Source organism: Phalaenopsis equestris, unplaced genomic scaffold, assembly GCF_001263595.1.
Source record: "Phalaenopsis equestris unplaced genomic scaffold, ASM126359v1 Scaffold000288, whole genome shotgun sequence".
NCBI lineage: Eukaryota > Viridiplantae > Streptophyta > Magnoliopsida > Asparagales > Orchidaceae > Phalaenopsis > Phalaenopsis equestris.
This window is the reverse complement of record NW_018164730.1, coordinates 274,648-294,651: the sequence shown is the minus strand read 5'-3', so window position 1 is coordinate 294,651 and position 20,004 is coordinate 274,648. Positions and strand designations below refer to the sequence as shown.

General features: G+C 33.5%; 1 protein-coding gene across 3 annotated transcripts in view; it reads right to left on the bottom strand.

The window, feature by feature from the left end:
• Positions 1 to 6,026: 6,026 nt before the first annotated feature.
• Positions 6,027 to 20,004, bottom strand: part of LOC110025092 (puromycin-sensitive aminopeptidase) — a 31,769-nt gene continuing 17,791 nt past the window's right edge. For all 3 annotated transcript variants that reach the window (XM_020725366.1, XM_020725365.1, XM_020725363.1), the window contains 17 exons: positions 16,998 to 17,045; positions 16,872 to 16,890; positions 16,494 to 16,498; positions 16,358 to 16,369; positions 16,218 to 16,274; positions 13,285 to 13,394; positions 13,124 to 13,204; positions 10,840 to 11,023; positions 10,043 to 10,191; positions 9,808 to 9,946; positions 9,558 to 9,704; positions 8,692 to 8,773; positions 8,418 to 8,593; positions 7,942 to 8,052; positions 7,462 to 7,578; positions 7,294 to 7,365; positions 6,027 to 6,403 (listed from right to left, as the gene is read on the bottom strand). In XM_020725366.1, coding sequence (XP_020581025.1) covers positions 6,323 to 6,403; positions 7,294 to 7,365; positions 7,462 to 7,578; positions 7,942 to 8,052; positions 8,418 to 8,593; positions 8,692 to 8,773; positions 9,558 to 9,704; positions 9,808 to 9,946; positions 10,043 to 10,191; positions 10,840 to 11,023; positions 13,124 to 13,204; positions 13,285 to 13,394; positions 16,218 to 16,274; positions 16,358 to 16,369; positions 16,494 to 16,498; positions 16,872 to 16,890; positions 16,998 to 17,045 — 1,590 coding nt within the window. In that variant the 3' untranslated portion in view covers positions 6,027 to 6,322. The remainder of the gene's footprint in view (positions 6,404 to 7,293; positions 7,366 to 7,461; positions 7,579 to 7,941; positions 8,053 to 8,417; positions 8,594 to 8,691; positions 8,774 to 9,557; positions 9,705 to 9,807; positions 9,947 to 10,042; positions 10,192 to 10,839; positions 11,024 to 13,123; positions 13,205 to 13,284; positions 13,395 to 16,217; positions 16,275 to 16,357; positions 16,370 to 16,493; positions 16,499 to 16,871; positions 16,891 to 16,997; positions 17,046 to 20,004) is intronic.

Below are 20,004 nucleotides of genomic sequence, written 5' to 3'. Positions count from 1 at the left end.
GATTTAAATATATATAATATTTATTTAATTGGCTTTTAATCACTTGATCATACTAAAATGGGGAATTTACATATCTAGCATATGATTATTATTTATTTATATATCTAACATGATATTTAAATCTTTAAAGTATAGTCTCCACTTTGATGAAATAAATGTATGCAAATGAAAAAAAGTATATTTAACATTTTTTAAAGGTATATTTCACTAATAAAAAGTTTAGCAAAAGTGAAATGTTTATATGATATTAAATAGCTGAGTGTTAGCTTTATAAATACGAAAATTTAGATATTAGATATGTAATATAAGAATTGTGTGATATATAAGTAAATGCCATTTCCTTTTTTTTTTGGAAGTAATAAAGCTAGTTTTAATATAATTTTAATATTAAAATATTACATAATGCTATTAATAATTTTATTAATGCTTTTAGGATATAAAATTTAAAGCTTTTAATTATATAATGCTTTTAAAGATCATAAAGAAGTTAAAAATAATTATATTTTTTGCATAATTTTAATATTAAAATATTATATAAGTAAATATTAAATTTTAAATATTAGACATTATTATTATTGTTTTTGTTGTTGTTGTTGTGTGACGAAAGATCCACAATGATAGAGTAATAAATTAGCGTCTCAGTATGATATAAGATCTAGCACACACACAAATAAAAGAAAATAAGTAGGAGGGGACATTGCACGGGGCTTGACCCAATCAAAGTAATACACTATGTAATTATGAGTACATAAACTTACTCTTATCCTAAATTAGGAAATATATAATTATAAAGTTAATGAACAATTTTATTTCAACAACAATAGTCGTAACGAGTCGTGAAAGCTATAGTCAATTGGTATGGAGGCAGTAGTCTGCCGTGAATGTTATAGATAGTGGTTGTAACTTCAACTTGCCGTAGAACCGTAGAAAGTTATGGTAGAAGCAAGCCATATAGAACATAGGAAGTAGCTTAAGGTGTGTTGATTGGCCACAATAGACATAGTAGAGAACTGTGATAGCGTTCATAGGCCACAAAAACTAGAGTTGGGAGTTGCATGAGCTGTGAGCCACATAAGACGTAGTTGGTCACATGGGGCTTGGGGGTGAGTTGCAATAATATATGTTGGTCGCAGATGCTGATTTTTTGAGTTATATGAGTTGTGAGCTACATATGCCAAAATTGATCATGTGGGTCGTGAGCTGCAATAACGTTTGTAGGTCGTAGATGCTAGAATTGGGTGTTACATGACTTGTGAGTCACGCGAGATATAGTTGGTCACTTAGGTCATAGTGATGAGCTGCAATAATGATCGCAGGTCATGGAGGCCAGAGTTGGGAACTACATTATTTGTGAGTCATGTAGGTTATAGTTGGTCATATAGGTTATAGTTGTGAGCTGCAATAACATTTGTAGGTCATAAAAGACAAGAATTGGGTTTTAAAAGAGTTTTGAGCCACTTAGGTTGCAGTTTATCACTTTAGTCGTGGTGGTGAGCTACAATAATGTTTGTAGCCCGCATATGCCACAATTGAGAGTAGTATGAGTTGTGAGTCACGTAGAACGTAGTGGAGAGTTGCAGTAGTATCAGTTGGCCTCCAAGGCCAAAGTTAGGGGTTGTAGTTGTTGTGAATCACATAGGTTGCAGGTCATAGTAGAGATCTAAAAGGAGAGAACTTCAGGAGTTCGGAGAAGATTATTGTATTCTAAGTATGGTGGTTGTAAATAGTTATTATGAGGAATTACACCATCTTCAGGCAGCATTATTATGCCATCTTCAGAGTGTGACATTATACCGTATTTGGGGCGCGTCGTTGCACTGTCTTCAAGTGTGTCATTTTACTGTCTTCAAGTGTGTGTGTTGGCATCATTTTTTATGTCGAATAAGTATGGTATCCACAAGAATGATACGAGACTTTGTTCAGTCTCCCACAGTCGAAGACACTCATTTGGACATCTTGGTACGTGTCTCGAGCACAGAACCAGAGTCGGTACTGCTTTAGCCCTACTTAGGATAATTCATTGTCGGGCGAAGATGGTTCTGAGATGAATGTGTTTGATGTCCATTTAAGTGTTTATAGACCGCACTCTGTCTATTTGAAGTCTCTCGTAGTCAACGACAATGATAAAAACTCTCTCGAGCATGTTTCAAAAAAATTGGGGTTCAGACCGGCTCACCCACGTAGAAGTCTGTGACTCCTGTCGATACTAAAATCTTCAGTTTGAAATCTCCAAATTGTTTTTTGAGTTACAGGGTCTTACTTTAGTGATATAAACCTTTCCTTACCTTGCGAATTGGTCAAAACCTTCCTACGGACATCCTGAAGCAAAACTAAGTTTCCAACCCCCAACCGACAATTTTTGCCCAATAAGGAACACTCTCAATGTTCATATAGATGTTGAGGAGTACTTTTCCACTCCTAGGTAGTCTCTAGTAATCTCAAGGTCCATAAAATGCCATCCGTGTGAAGTTACACACATGTGAAAAGCAAAGAAACTAAGCCCCTTTGGGGCTAGGCTGCAAAAGCTCCCATTGTTCAGATTGGCACCCCTAAGGGAGGCATCATTCCTTCCTTGGGTGCTTTTGCCCCCATGGTCGATGCTTTTGCGCCCACCCCTCTGGTTTAGCGATTTTTTGTGTATGGGCGTTTGGGCACCACTGTTGGGCGCTCAAGCGCCCAACTTTTTGCATGCGATCTTTCACCAACCAGAGCAAGCTCCGCTTTTACGCTATAATAGGTGCTTTTGTGCCTGATAAGAAAATATTGTAAAGCGAACGGTTTGAGCTTTTGTGCTCACTTTGGCACTCAAGCGCCCAAAATTCAAAACACGTCATTTTTAATCCAACGAATGGTTTTCTTCGCTTAGAGTCCACCGAATAAACCTCCATGTCACCCCATTACCCGGTTCTCAACCAAATAATGGAAGGAAGTGAGGGCTAAGGCATTATTATTTGAGGTAAGTGGCGTCAATCCCATGGGCATTGAAAAAGGCGGATGGTTAAGCAAAAAACATCATGGGCACAGGGGGTCAAACTCCATTTGGCAAGTTTGGTCTGGGAGAGCAGTGAGGATGCCTTAAAGGGATTATTTGAGAGATTTTTGAGAGATTTGAGAGAACTTCTTTCTGATTCTTCTCCCATTTTCCTCTTTCACCTCTTCTCTTTTATTTTCTTCTTCTTCTTCCTCTTTTTTTTTCATTTCTGGTCATCATTTCATCAGAAACAAGAGAGGAAGAGAGGGTTTTCTTGTGTGATGCCTTGTCGAAGTCTCCTTCTTGAGGAGTTCTTTCTTGTTTTTTTGGAGGAGGACCTTCACAGGAGTTCCTGACATCACTAGAACCCCCTCACTGGGAGAGGGTCTAAAGAAGAACCTACGTCAAAGCTTGGAGCTTTGTTGATCTCTCATACCATTAGGAGAGCTTCTTCGAACAGCTTAAACAACATAGATATTGACACTCTGTCAGACATTCATCTTTTTGTAAGAGTTCCAGTGATGTTTACTCATTGCAATCTAAATAAAGTTGATATTCGAAATAAATTTTCTTTTAATTGTTGATACGTCGGTCAACCGCCGCGATGATATAATCCTCTCAACTTTTATATTTTGGTTCCCAGAGTCCCTTGTTCTGGTTGTTAGAGGATTAAGGAATTAGGTTTCATGTGCTTAGAGGAAGTTGATAGATTAGGGATCCTTTCGATGACTTTCACATATGAATCAGAGTGATTTCCTGTTAAAACCTGGCACCAATCTCATTAAAAATGAGATTGTGTCAATTTCACTATTTGTTCAACGATTTCACTTGGTTGGATAAGTGAAATCAAAGGATCGTGCAGATAAAAATGTCCCTTTGGTCATCATCCGTTCGATCACGAAGCGTTCTTGCGAGTAAATTCTTCGCTCTATGTTATGCAAATGGGCAGCAAGGTCACGTTGTTTCGTGCAATATGGTGTTGACACCTTTTCCATTGATTCAACCATATATCCCAAGTGAGATCAATATAAAATGTTTGACTTGCCATCTAAGTGTTTTGGGTTGATTTGTTTACGTGATCGTTTGTGGCATTGTTGCATTTTGTGTGCTTGATAATGTTATCACTTTGATTTGATCGATCACTCCGACATGATTGACCAAACACCTTGAGTTTGATCTACCGTTCTCATTCGATCACCCACTTTGGATTCGATCGGCCGCCCCAGCCCAATCAACTAATTTCTCAAGTTTGATCAACCGCCCCGATTTGATTGCCTTTTATGGGTCTGATTAGCTGTCCCGGCAAGATCGACACATTTTCAGGCTTGATCGTCCACTCCGACTAGATCACCTGATCTATTGGGTTTGATCGACCGCACCGATTTGATCACTCGCTTTGGATATGATTGGTTGTCCCAACTCAATCAACCCATTTCCCGGGCTTGATCAGCCGCCCCGACCCAATTGCCCAATCTTTTGGCTTCAATCGGCTAAACTGTGTTGATCACCCAATCTGGGTCTGATTAACCATCCCAAGTCGATCACTCGCTCTTTCATGTATGATCGATCATCCCTAATCAATAGTCCCATATTTTCGGTTAGACAGGTCATCACGACCCCACCGGGCGACCACTTGCCTGCTAGTATGTTTTTTGCATCATAATATTTATTTGCTTGTGCATGAAAATTATATTTTGACTTGATGTCAATGATATTTCATTGCATGTAAAATATTTTTGCCTTTTATGCTTTATATGTGGCTTGTATGGATGTCTCTTTGAGTATCCATGCTTGCAATGTCTCTTTGAGCTCCCACACGTGTGTATTCCCCACACACGACTTTCTATGCACGGGGATGAACATTTTCACACTTTGAGAGGAGTTGTTTCACTTATAAACAATCTATATCACTCCCTACGACCCCTCTTAGAGTGTTATAGGTATTTTACATTGTGTTAAGCCCGAGTCGCGCTTCCTAGTCATTGAACTCGTGCAAGGCACAATGTGTATTCACCTAAGTGTGTGATTCTCACTTGTAAGGACACATCACTTAGTATGTTTGACACTTAGCATTCTTGCATGATTGTCATTTGTATGTCATTTGTATGCCATATGCTTGACATTTTTGCATGTCATATGTTTGACTGGTTTTATATACATGTTGCATATCTTATATGTTTGCATGTGTGCTCGGTGAGTGACTATCAGGTAAGCTGTAAATCCTTTTTATAGGTATCCTTTTACTCGATACAAACTCATTCGTAGCCGATGTTTGCTTGTCGCATGGTAGTCAGAGTCTCCCGGGCAGGAGTAATTCTTTTCCATAGATAGCATGTTTTACCAGTACTTCTCATTTGCATGTGCATGTTGCATGTAGCATCATTGCATTCATTAACATGGTATGTGATTCACCCTTTTGGGCGTCTGTTGTGATTGCTTTGTGCTTCAATCAAACAATCACAATGTAGACTTCTTGCATGTTTTGTATCTCTGCTCATTTGCCTTGATGGCTTCCCTTGTTAAATCCAAATTGTGATTTAATTTTGTTAAAGTATTAATCTTTCAAAAAATTTACATTTACATTATTCTTGCATCAATTTTTAAAATTTTATTAGAAATTTTTTTAGTATAAGAATTTAATTTGATTACAATTATGTTAATGAAGAATTAATAGACTAAAAATAATCACTTAATTTAAACCAATGTAATTTCCTAAGGCTATTCATTTGGTATGAATTGTACCATTTTAGTTTTTATTTATTTATTTGTATTATTTATATTTTTAATTGAATTTGACCGCATTTAGAAATATGCTGATTTATTATAAAAATAAAAAATTAAAGTACATGAAATATTTAGCATATTATCAGGTCATCATATCCTACTTTCCAAATCAATTATTAGATCAAATGCTTATAGATTTTAGGAAGATTTACATACATACCACACAATTCACATGCATTTACACATCTAACACCCAAATTTTAATTATCACATAAATGCCCCAAAATCAACACACAAATTATGATATAAAACCCCACCAGAAAAAAAGATATAAAACCATCAAAATATTTAAATTTGCATACATTTGAACATGATACAACAACAGGGTTCAAAATCTAAAATACAACTTGTTGTGGTTCATCACAAAGATGAGAGACTTAACACACTACATTGCATTATAGCAGTGTCCATAACTTGATGAAAACCATATAAAACCAAATATTATACATAAAATTTGATTTTAGACAACTTTATTTTATTTATATGATTGATGCTTGAAACTTTATAGATATAATAATATACCTGAAATAAAATGTTTACTTTTGAGCTTGAAATTTTCTTCAGTGTTTAAGCAGCCAAGCTTTTGGAAGCAATCTCATAAACGTTTTCTGATAAGCCATTAGCAGACATTATCTTCTCCAGCTGTGCCTGCAATTCATGTTAAACAACTCTTATTAGATTATAGATAAAGAAATGATTTTTTTTAAATTTTTTTGGAGGGAAAATTTACATATATAACATAGATAGCACACAATTCTTGCATAATCATCTAACACCAAAAATTGATATTTATACTTATAACACTTTGGTATTGACCCATAAAGTTGACACAAATTAAAGCTCATCTCCCTAATCCCATAAGAAAAAAATTCACAAAATTACAAAGTGAAGCACTTAAGATTGGGTGGTTCATTCTCTTCACATACAAAACAATAATGGTAACAACATACATATGGATGTGTACACACATATGGATGTGTGCACACGAGCGCGTGCGGCCACATACGCGCCCACACACACACGCGCGCGCGCACACACCATATATATGCTTTTAAGAAAACCCAAATAAATATATTGACTTTGCCGAGAACAACATGAAGTATGCAAGCTTGACGAATGAGAATTTGAAGGACTAGTTTATTGTCATTATAGTTTTATGTCGGTATCTAATTTTTATTTTTTACTTTAAATATTGTTATCAATTGAACTCCGGTGTTTAAGTACAAATATGGAAGGTCTTAATTGACATTTTATAGTTTTCTACGCAAATTTTTCAAGAAAACTTAAAAACTAAATAAAAATTGAACACCCCAACTAAACAAGCATCCATCAATGAAGCTCGCTTTTAAAACTTCGATCACTTCCAATCAATCACTATAGGCCTTACGGCGCGGCGAATGTTACTAAAACATCGTTCATTCCATCTTGCCACATTACTAATTTTCAAATACATGAATTGAAAATTAAATAATAAACAAAAATTCAATTCAGACCAAAAAAAAAAATTCAGCAGAAATAGCCCTCTAAATGATATTTACCTTAGCCAGATGTTGCCTGCCCTCATCAAAACGCCTCCACCTCGAGAAGGCCGAAACCATGCGAGATGAAACCTGAGTTCAAAACAAGCAAAAGAAAAATTAAAAAAAAACAGATCTTTATCTAAAATTCTAGCAATATTCTATGGCATCATTTAAACAACATTGCACCTGAGGATTCAATTTATCCAGTTGCAACACAATGTCCCCCAAAAATTTGTAACCAGAGCCATCTTTTGCATGAAAATTAACAGGAGATCCACAAAATCCACCAATTAAAGAGTAAACCTGAAGCAGAAAATATGAAAAGCAAAGAATGGATTTATGTCAGATTTTATACAAAAAGACTAATTAAATGTTGACCAAAACCCAAATGATTATACTATGTACACAATAGATGGAAGGATATCTTAAAAGTGCTCTAGCCCCCCATGAATATTTACAGTGTCATTTTAGTCCCAGAGTATAAAAGTGTCATTAGTCCCCAAACTCATTTAATATGAGCTGAAGTGATCCCAAAAAAGAGACTAGTTTAGCCCGCATTAAAATGGTATGGGATTAAGTTGAAACTGTCATAGATTTTGAAATTAAAATGATCCCTGACAAAGAGCAAGAAGACCATTTTGAAATTTTTCTCGATATCTTACCGACCTTGTTAGGATTTTGCAGGTCGAATGCAGGATGACTCAACAGATTCTGGACATTAAGCACATTTCCAGGTATGTCAGACATAGCTTGAAGAGCGAACCATTTGTTCACTACCTGGTAATATGAGCAGAAAGTGTTACAGATTGAATTCTTAGTTTTAACTTCGTATGAACACAAACACGACATACGAAGCAGGGGAGGAAGAAAATTTGCATTCAAGTATCAAAATAGTCTCCTGATTATTTACATGGGGGACCATTTTAGTCCCAGAGTTTACAAAAGTGTTAAATTAGTCATCAAACCCTCTTAATATAGACTGAAATAGTCCCCTCGAAAGACTATTTTAGCCTCTTTTAAAATAATCTGACGACTAAATTGACCTTCATAGACTCCGAAACTAAAATGAACCCCTACAAAGTCAAGAGACAATTTTGACACTTTTCTTATTTTCATTTAAAATGCAACCCAAAAAATCTTACCAAGTAGTCATGAGACCACTTCTTATAAAAATCAGCAAGAACATCATCACGGACTTGACCGGGATTTTTGGCAATGGCCATCAAAGCTGCAAATTGCTCTGTCATGTTTGTGGCTGTATTATACTCGTGCACTAAAAGGTCGGTGAGCTCCAAATCATTCAATGTTGCGAGGTAAACTGTACAAGGAAAATGGATGTGGAGTGACCAAGTTTAATATACTACATATGAATTCTTCACTTAAATGTTTTAACTATATAATGCTAAAGAGCAATACTGAGAGCGGTGTTCTTTAAAGCGCGTCTCGCCATATTCTCATGGTTGAAAACAAAAGCCTCTGAGCTTTTGTTATGTTCGACCTGTCGAAAAATATAGTTTTACTTCAAAATATCAATGAAAAAAAGTTCAAAATAATAGTTGAACAAAGAAGTCAATAAGTAGCGGTGGAACCAGAAGGTGGCATTAAACTCTTTAAAATAATATAATACACAAAAAATTTTGCCCCTCAAACTTAAATACTTGATAATAAATTAATATTGACTAAATTTTTATTTTCAAAATAATTATTATAATAATTTAAACATTTTTTGAAGGAGATAAAGCTTTAAATTTAAATACTCATCACCTTTTAATTTTTTATTTTGTCACCACTCTGCTTGAGAAATAATGAAATACAAAGGAATCACCAAAAAGCTAATTGTGAAGTGCAGTATCACCTCAACCAACATAAAATGAACTTCCATGAAAATAAGAATCCACTCCTAAGAGGCACCAATAATGCAAAATAATATGCCTATATATATATATATATATGTATATATATATATATATATATATATATATAGTATATAAATATAAATAGATAGATAGATGGATGAATAGATAGGCCGCGAAATTAATAGAGTAACTTTTATAAAAATTTTATACCTATATTTATTTTAGTAAATAGACAAATATAGTGTTAAATAAACAAATAGCCATGCTAATCATCAACAAAATGGTTATTTGCTAATCTATGAACAAAACTGAAGCAAAAGCAAAGTAGTAATCTTTCTATGTATATTCTACTAAATATCACAAAGATACATCTACATAAATATTTTCTAGTAAACCGAAAATGAGTTAAAAAAGAAAAAAACTTACAGTAAACAAAAACTCTTTTTTAAGCTGAAGTGCGAGCTGTTTCCTAATAAAAGAGCGAACTGCATGAACAGCATCGGGATCTGCAACTTCCATCAAATCCATAATCTCCCCTTCACCAGGTAAAGTAATTGCCTTGGAAATAAATTCCTAATTCAAAAACAAAACAAGGATAAACTTCATCAGTATGTTTAACCGAATAATTTACAATAATTCAAACTGAGAAAGAAAAGGAAAATTATGAAATCAATACTTTATCCAAATTAGAATCACATAGTATGCTTTTGATTCCATCCACAAACTTTGGATTCAGAGCCAAAGATTTATTCTGCTGAAAATCAGCTACAAGCCTGAGCATCAGTTTCCTTGCTAGAATTTGGCCAGCTTCCCACCTGAAATATGAATGAAAATTAAAATTATAGTTGAAGTTATAAATAAGATAGTTCAAAAAATTAAGGTTGAAAGGAGGAGATATATTTTGTGCATGCCTGTTGAAATCATCAGACTCGTGTGCGAGTAAGAAAAATAGGTCGCTATCTGTGAGATCGGAATCGAGACGAATAGGAGCGCTGTAACCACGAAGTAGCGAAGGAATTGGCCTCTCGAATACATCGGAAAATATGAACTCTTCTTCCTTCTGCAAGATAAATGTAAAGGTGAGAAAATGATTGACAGGTTATCACTGCAGGTAGTGCGAGCATTCATGAAAATAAAATAAAATAAAAGAGAAATTTGCTCTTACTGATCAAAATTCTCTCAATTATGATTTCAAGTGTCTTAATTTAGAAGAATTGCGCTCTACCAGCCATAGGACACTGTTTTAAGCCATCTTGAAAAGACATAGTTACTGACATTAAAAACTAGACAGACATACCGCATATATTTCACTCATAACTTCCCCAGGAAAGAAAACAACCAGCACCCAATGTAAGGAACAGAGCAAGAAAATAGAGATCACAACACACAGAGAGAGAGAGAGAGAGAGAGAGAGGAGGGGCTTGCCATCCACCACAAATCAAAATTACAAACTTCTTATAAACTAATAAACAACAGAAGATTATCCTTAGCGGTTAAACTAACTAGCACCAGCTGTGGTATCTTCAACAAAATTAATTGAATGACTCTATAGATGGAGATGGACTATCAGAATAAAATAAAAAAAAATTATAAACAAAGCCCATGAAAAGGCAATACCATAATATTCTAGCAGAGAATTCAGGTGTAAATATAAATGAAATGCTTGTTTTTAGAGTTGCTCAGATTATTGTAGGGTGTAAATAATTACCTTTGTGACCCTTAGCACTGTTGTGAAGACTGGTTGTCCATTGTTAGAAACCGTTTGAAGCACTCCATCATGAGAAACAGTGGAGAGCGGCAAGTCCCTCCCATTTGAATCCAGAAGTCCTACGGCAATGGGTATAAACATAGGTTCTTTCAGAGGTTGGCCCGGTGTAGCCGGAACCTCTTGGCTGGCAATAAACACAATATCGTTAGCTCTCTAGTTCTATGTGACGTACTAGAATGTAAAAAGGAGTAAAGTGTCAAAATGGTCAAATGACTCTTAGTAGAGATCTATTTTAATGTCAAAGTCTAAAATAATGACAATTAAGTCCTTATACTCTTTTAATGATTTAATGAGGGTTAAAATAGTCCTCCATATGGACTATTTTAGACCATATTTAAAGAGTCTGGGGACTAATTTGACACTTTTATGGACAATGGGACTAAAATGATCCCATTTAAATTGTTAGGGGACTATTTTGGCAATTTACTCAATGTAAAAGCATAACTAGAATGACTAGAAAATGTAAAGAGTTGCATAAGAGTTAGACCACAATTGTCCTACATGCGCCAACCAATTCGCCCCATTGCTAAGACATGTCCTTCGGTGAAGAAAGACAATGATTCCTCTTCAAGTTGATTAAAAAGCCATTTTTTGCATGTTACCAAGTCATGACAAATTAGCAGAAAGAATTAAAATTCCAATCCTAAATTTAGGCAGCTCAGAGAGTTCTCAAAAGGAATTTACAAATAGAATGTTATAACTTTGAGAGAGGATGAAAGGATTTAAGTGTAGAGAAAGTGTAAATAAGTTTGTAATGACTAATGATTTTCAAAGATTTTATTGAATATTTATAGAAGATAGGATGATAATTCAAAGTATAAAAGATTTCCAAGAAATTTTTAATAGTCAACCAACAATATAGCCATTACACCACAAATTTAAGAAAATTATGATCCCTTAGCAAGCATGAATATGATCAAAGATCACATGCACTATAATTTGCGTTTGGTATGTTGGATAATAATATATATAAAATATATTGTAAATACAGTTAGATTTCAATAGATTTATTTCAGTGAAATTTGTAGCCAATAAGAATGATTCTTTTGAAAAATATATATGTTTTTCAAAGGGGATTCAAAAAAAGTTTTGGTTATATGATTTACCATCATTCATAGTGACCACCAAGGAGTGGTTGAAAATTAAAATTTTGATGATTTTGCAAGTTGAATTGAATGAAACATGATTCATTAGTGACTAGGATTCCACAATATAATGGGGAGTCGAAAGAAAGAATAGGATTATTGAAGAGAAAATACGTTTGATGTTAATGAATATAGGTTACATAAATATATTTAATCAAGGAAATTAATACTTGTAATGTGATTAATAAAGTTAATAATATACTAATAACTGAGAGTACCTCTCATGAATTATAAAAGGAAAGAAAGCGTATAGATGCTTTATACTTAATAATGGAAGGCGTGTCTTGAAAAAAATTGACTAAAATGGGTGAACTATTTTGTTGAGCAATTCATTGTCTAGAAAAGCATCTAAAGTTTTCAACAAGGATTTCATCATTGTAGAGGAATCTAAGAGTATAAATTTTAATAACTCTGAATTAGAAAATAACGCAAAAGGAAAAATATAATAAGATGGATAAAGCCAATTTAAAAACCTTAAAATCAAAGCAAAAGAAAATGAATGACATGCCAAATTAATCTAAAAAGTATGCATAATTTAATAATTAATCCTTTGAAAGTGGACAAAGGTAATGAAGACCGTGATGCAATGTAATTGTTACTAAAAATACATGATGCATGAGCAAACGTTTTTGCAGCAAATGTGATTTTCAGGACATCATGTCCTCGCCAATCTCTGATTCCAACACAAGTAGTTATCATAGCGACAAAACAAACGATAATGACACGAATTTCCAGCTCCTAAGGAACAAGTATACAAAGCATTCCAACAACAACTGATAAAATTAGACTTAAACCAGTATTAGGGAAATTTACATTCGCAGCACACAATTCTTATGTATTATTTACATATCTCACACCTGTATTTACATATCTCACACCTAAACTTCCATATTTTCATATACATCACTTCAGTGCTTTAAACTTATACATGAAATGGTGTATTTCACTTTTAAAATGTGATAATAGAGCTATTTTTCATGTGATATTAAATATTTAAGTGCTTTCTGTGTAAATATGAAAATTTTGGTGTGAGATATGTAAATACATAAGAAATGTGTGACATTACATATGCATCTTACCAGAACTTCAAAGAATATGTTCTGGCATCAGGATTGTAAGATGACACGACTCTAACTTGAGGAGTGCCTGCTTGTGAGTACCTGAATTTTGTACATTTAGTTAAATTATTGTCTGAAACTCGAAATAAGTAAGCTGAGATTTTGGTGAAAGCACAATTTACCATAATAAGAAATTTGAAAAATCAGCATCATTTGCATCTCTCATAGAAGCAAAAAAGTCTTCGCATGTAACTGCTTGGCCATCATGCCTTTCGAAATAAAGATCCATGCCCTGTTAAGTGCATGTAACTAAAAAAAATGAGATATAATAATGAAAACTTTTCCATCAATGCCAAAAAGGAGTAGAATTACAAATATACCCGTGCGACCAACAACAGTAAATTCTTACACTACAGGAAAACTATTAATTTAGTTCCAGAGATTTGTACAAAATTAAAAAGTTAGTGGCGAAATTGAGGCTACAATTTGTAAAGATAGATTATTGCGCCAACCACTGTATGCACAAGAGACAAAATGCATATTTTATAGTGCTGATAGATTCAAACCAAAGGGGAGAAAAAGTAAAAACCAGAAAAATATTTCTTACAAATGTCTCTTTTATTTACATGACTCAAACAACTTTTTGCTTCTATGCGTACAACTCCCCACATGACAAGGCGTAATGTCGGATCTGGTAATACTAATCCAATGACTTCAATCGCAATTATCTGGATTTTGCAGCAGAACCACACAACATTAGATTTAACTTATGTGTGGATGGGTTCACACCTTACAGTCATACTGCAACACCCTATTCTTGTTGACCAGTTATTATGCCATATAATTTGCCCCTCAATATGTATATGGTTGTGTTTAGCTTATTTCTAACGTTGATCATACCATGTCCACATAGCCTAAAAGTCAAATTGACGATGAGCTATAGGTATTGTGGGAAATCGGTGTGTTGGCTTATGATATTGCAACTAAACAAAACTTTTACCTCGGAGCTACTCTTATATGGATGATCAATGATTTTCCTATTTATGAGATGCTATCTGGTTAGAGTACAGCCAGAAAATTGGCATGTCCCTACTGCATGGACATGTCTAAAACATTCACTTTAAAGTATGTAAGAAAAAATTTATGGTTTGATTGTCACCGAAGGTTCTTAGTAAGTGATCACCAATTCCAAAGAAATAAAGATGTATTTTTCAGAAATAGAGTTGAAAGATCAAGTCCACCCTCAAGGATTAGTGGAAGTGAAATACTACAGATGATTAGTGAAGTTCTGAATATCACTGAGAGGCCGGAATTAGCCTCAAGTCGTCTTCCAGATTATGACATTACATATAATTGGATGAAACGAAATAGTTTGTGGGATCTTCCATATTAGAAAAGCAATCTGGTTAGGCATAATCCGGATGTTATGCAAATTGAGACTTTTTTTTTATAATATATTAAATACTACTCTTGATATCAAGAGAAAAACAAAGGACAATGTCAAAGCAAGAATGAATCTGAAAGAGTATTGCAAGAGGAGAGGGTGAGAGTTGCAAGAGACAAATGTCGATAAAGTAATAAAGCCAAAAGCTATATATTGTCTCACATCGGATCAACGAAAAATAATTTTTGAGTGGTTGCATTCCTTGAAGCTTTCAAGTGGTTGTGCCTCTAACATAGGCCGAAGTGTTGATTTGGTGGTAGGGGAAAATATTATCCGACCACTCTTTTTGTGTCAATATAAGTTTAAGAAAATTAATTCTATTAATATGTCAATTAATATTTGAATTTTGCTATGGAGCTTGATAGAGAGCCATCCACCATGGAGTAGCACGCCCTTACACATCGGTGCACGGGCACACAATAGTGGTTATCCAACCACTCTCGTTGTGTCAATATAAGTTTAAAAAATTTAATTCTATTAATATGTTTAAAAATGTCAATTAATATTTTAATTTTGTTATGCAGGAGTACAAGCAGCTCCGGGAGAAACAGAGGGAGATGACCAGCCATACCTCACCGTTCGTCAACAGTGGTAGACTAGCAGAGATAGCCAGTTTACCGCTGCACATTCGAATTTTGAGTGTGGATGCAGGCTATGAGAAGGAAAAAAGGGGAGAGAGTACGACCTCAGAGCAAAGGGGATGGCGTTTGAGGCCGAGCTTTCCCGAGCAGCTATGGGTGACCCTAGCTCGTTACAGGCTTAACATGAGGAGCTTGTCAGGTGTGTAACGATGATGAATGAAGAGCTCATACAGGTGCGCGAAGGCTAGCAGCTCGTTGCAGATAGTCTAGCACGCTGACGAAGAGTTTTGATCGCCAGAGCAAGCTACACATGCATCCGGTTGAGGAGGAGCAGGATGATGATGATGAATATTAGGTTTTTTTTCTGTGTTTGATGATGTTTTCCCGGCGCATGGGCTGACTTTATGTTGTTTTCATTTCTGTATTGTATGAACTTTCAGTTTCTTGTGTTGTACATCCTGAGCACTTTTATCTGATTATATTTAATCTGATCTGGTATGATTATGTGTATGTAGGAGATTTCTTTTATGAGTTGTGATGATATATAAATATCATATTATATTGATTGTGTTTGTTATGTGCATGTATGTGAAAATTTAATTATTTTGTTCTTTTTTTTGTTTCTTACAGGTTAACGCCGGAAAATTTCGACACTAAAACCCACAATCAGCCAACGATATAAGCCGCAGCTAAAACGATGCAATAGCGTCAAAAAAGTCTGACGTTGATTAGTGTTGAATATGACCGACACTAATTAGAGTCGGCCCTGTTTGATGTTAATCAGTGGCGAAAATTTTTGATGCTATTGTGTCATTTGCTTGTTTGATGGTATTTTTTGCGATGACTGTTTTTTATGCTAATTCAGACGCAAATTAAAATCCGACAGTAATGCCGATGCAAAATAAATTAGTGACGCCCATTTGAACATTATAAAAAAGGACGCTATTTCGATGCTAATCTGAATTAATGTTAGAAATGTCCGACGCTACTCGGGCTTTTTTCTGTAGTGTAAAAAACAAGTTGAACTTTTAACTTGAAGCACACACTCTTAACAAAGAAAAAAAAAATTAACAAACTAATCCTTTCTTACTTTTCTGAAACCATAGCTCCCAAGCAAAGTTTTGTACATTCTAACAACTTCAGCGCCCTGTTATTAAGAACATAAATATTCGTCAGAATTATAAGAAAATGCCATATTTCATAAATATGTAATAGAAGTTGAATTCTAACCTTCTCATACACCTGCAAGTGGGACATCAAACCAGCGAAGCATAAAAACGTACCATGCATTATAGCAACCAAAAAAAATATTACAATAAGATCTCATCATAAATTTAACATAGAAAAAAAGGAAGCAAAAAAGTACCGTGACTGCCAATTGCAGTAGCATAGACCACACAGAGACATGCCATCCAATTTCAAACAATCAGAAGAGATAGAATGAGTGTGTCAAAAGGGAGCAATCACATGCATAGGACTTGAAACATGGCTATTTACAAAACTAGCATCCTCTTTCATTCATTTTTCAAAGTCTCACACAAATATCAAAATTCATAATAAAACCCCAACCAATGTTTTGCATTTTTAACAAATTCCTACTGGCTCGATCGTGGCACGTGTAATTGCAACGGCTCAATAGTTCAAGCAATCATATAGGATCTAGTTTTGAAATTAGCAATGTTTAAAGTGTTGTATGTAATTATCTCTCAAAGTAAAAGACGTGAAAATTGAACAGAATCCATACCAGTATAAAAGTTGTCCATCTGTCAGAAAAAATTAGCACATCATCAGACCTACAATCCTTTAAATGAAGGAATTGAGAAAAATATGAAACTAGTGAAAATAATTCCTGGGATTTTAAATTGACTACCTTTATATAGGAATGAGGTCGAACAGGGTGAGCCATAGGACCAGCATCCTGTCAAATATGCAAATCCCAATATTAAAAGGTAGTATTTTACCAATTCATAAAACAAAAACTCAGTTACTAAGATTAGAGGAAAAAGAATTAATATTAGAGTGGGGGACCGGACCAAAAAGCTTAATTTAACACCATAAATGTAGTAAGACACCTGCATTTTTAATATTTAGCAAGAGCAAATTCATTCCAACATGAAAAGAAATAAAAGAGCAAAAAACTACAGGTGCAATTCTTTGGGGGGGATAAAAAATGTATTCTTAGGATTTATATGATTATTTCAACAAAGAGGTTATTAGTAATTTTTTTCTTATTATATCAATTGTATGGGTTACATTTAGGGCTGTGAAAAAAGCTCGTTGTTCGCGAACAGCTCGTGTTCAGTTCGTTAAGTAGCTCGTGTTCGGCTCGTTCGTTAAGTAAACGAGTCGAACACGACCAAGCTTTAAAATTTTTAAAGCTCGAATTATAAACGAGCCGAATACGAACAACTCTTTGTTCGCTAGTGTTCGGCTCGTTTTAGCTCAAAATAAAAAAATTATATAATTATTTATATAATAATTTATTACATATATTATATATATTTATATCTATGTTTAAAACGTAACTGTTCGTGCGGTAATGTGGTCATGCGTCTTCTTTTGCATACATTTGATCCAGATTCGAATCAAACACTCTACATCTATTTTTGAACACGAACACAAATATTTAAATCGAGTCGAACACGAACACACTGTTCACGAGCCGATTTCAAACACGAACAATTTCGAACGAGCCAAACACGAGCCAAGCTCGAGTTTGCCCACGCTCGGCTCATTTACAACCCTAGTTACATTAGCAAGAGAAAATTGAACAATTTTGCTATTCTTAATAAAAATTTTAATACATCAGAGGGTGTAATTTTTTAGATTGAACTCCCAACTTAGAATAGACTTTAACTAAAACTAAATTTAACAGCGTTTGAATAATTAGAAAAGAGAAAATTTTATCTATGATTTTTAATTTAATCTAATTGATTCTAAAGCAAAAATCTTTAAATGTTAATTGCTATGAGTATTTGAGAAACATATGATTAGGGTGGTCAAAAAAGCTCATTATTCAAGAACAGCTCGTGTTCGGCTCATTTTAGCTCGAAATAAAAAAAAACGTATAATTATTTATATAATAATATATTATATATATTTATATCTAAGTTTAAATCATAACAACTCATGTGGTAATGTGTTTCTGTGCATTCTTTTGCATAAATTTGGTCCAGCTTCGAATCCATCAATCTACATCTATTTTTTCCAATTAATTTTAATGAGTTAATTTCAAGCCGAACATGACCAAGAATATTTAAATCGAGCCGAACACGAACACACTGTTCACGAGTCAATTTCAAACACGAGCCGATTTCAAACGCTCGTTTATAGCCCTACATATGATAGTGATACTATAATAATAAATTTGTTGCAGTGCAAGGCATAAGGATTAGTCTCCTACTAAATAGTTTTATTAACTTTTAGATTTCTTTTCCTTTATTTTTTTCAGATTTTCCATTTAACCTTATCTGGAAAAAAGTTTTTCAAAAAATCAGTGGACAATTTTGTATTTAGAAATCTTTTTTTTAATCAATTGAAGGAATAATGTTGCTTTCTAAAATATATTTAGGTTCCATGGAATCTTCACTTTACTACTGCACCAAAATCAATAAAAAATATTGAAACCATATATTGATTTTCAAAATTCACATATTATCATTAGCATCAAGATTATAAAAACTGGACCAGACATTGAACCGATAAAAGGGGTGGTTCAAGGTTCAAAGGTTGAATGATAGGAGCTCCTTAAATAAAAAGGAACCCTCATTAATTCCTACTAGCATCATTTAAAGATCATTAGATGCTAGCAGGAATTAACTTTCTTTGTCCAACAGGAATTTTAAAATTTAAAATTTAAATCAAAATTAATACAAACATTTAATAAATGAAAAAGGACATTTTATTTAAAATTTATTATTTATATTAATTAACAAAGAATACAATAATTATAAAGGTTTATCACATGTACATTAGATTTGAAATTAAATAGATTAAATAAATATGCTTTGCACCATCTGAATAACAAAAAATTTCTTCAAATTCAAAACAAAAAAAATTAAAAACTAAAGACTAAGAGATCATTTTTTTAAAATGGAGCTCTCTCCTTGCTTGTAGCACTGAAAAGTTTCAAATGAAAATTTTTCTCTTATTATATTTATGGCTTAGTACATAGTGCAAATAGAAATCCCTTAATGTCGCTTACAGTGATCTTGGCAACAAGAGTTATAAATATACAATTTCGCTTACAAAATAGCTTTATAAATATACATTAAAAATTACAAACATAAAGCATAAAATGTAAATATAGAAATTTTATTTCATATTTTCTTCATATCAAAAGTCAAATATGTCATATCAAAAGTCAAATATGTCAACAAAGGAAAGTAAATTCTCTAAAATGATTATAAGAATGATATCTTCAAAATCTAATGCTTCTTAAAAATTATTTAAATAGTTATACCAAAGTTTGAGTGATTACTATGCATTGGCTCCATTTTGAAATTCCTAGATAAGAAGTTTTCCCCCCTCTAAATTTTTTGAAGCACACAAAAATAAATAAGCCACCATTTGAAAATGGATTGTCATCCACATTTTTATTCTCTCTCACATCAACTTTCTTTTATATAGAGAGATATATAAATATAGTATTAATCCTATATATGGGGAACTGATGCCATGTTTTTATATATCATAAGTCAATTGTCAACAGGGCAAAAATATTTGAAAAGATTATAATAATATCTTTCAAATTTATATTCGTTCTATTAAAAATGATTTTAAAAGACTTTATTACTTCCACCACACCTATTCTTAGCCTCCATTTTTAAATTTTTTATAAGAATATATTCCATTTTTAAATTTTTTATAAGAATATA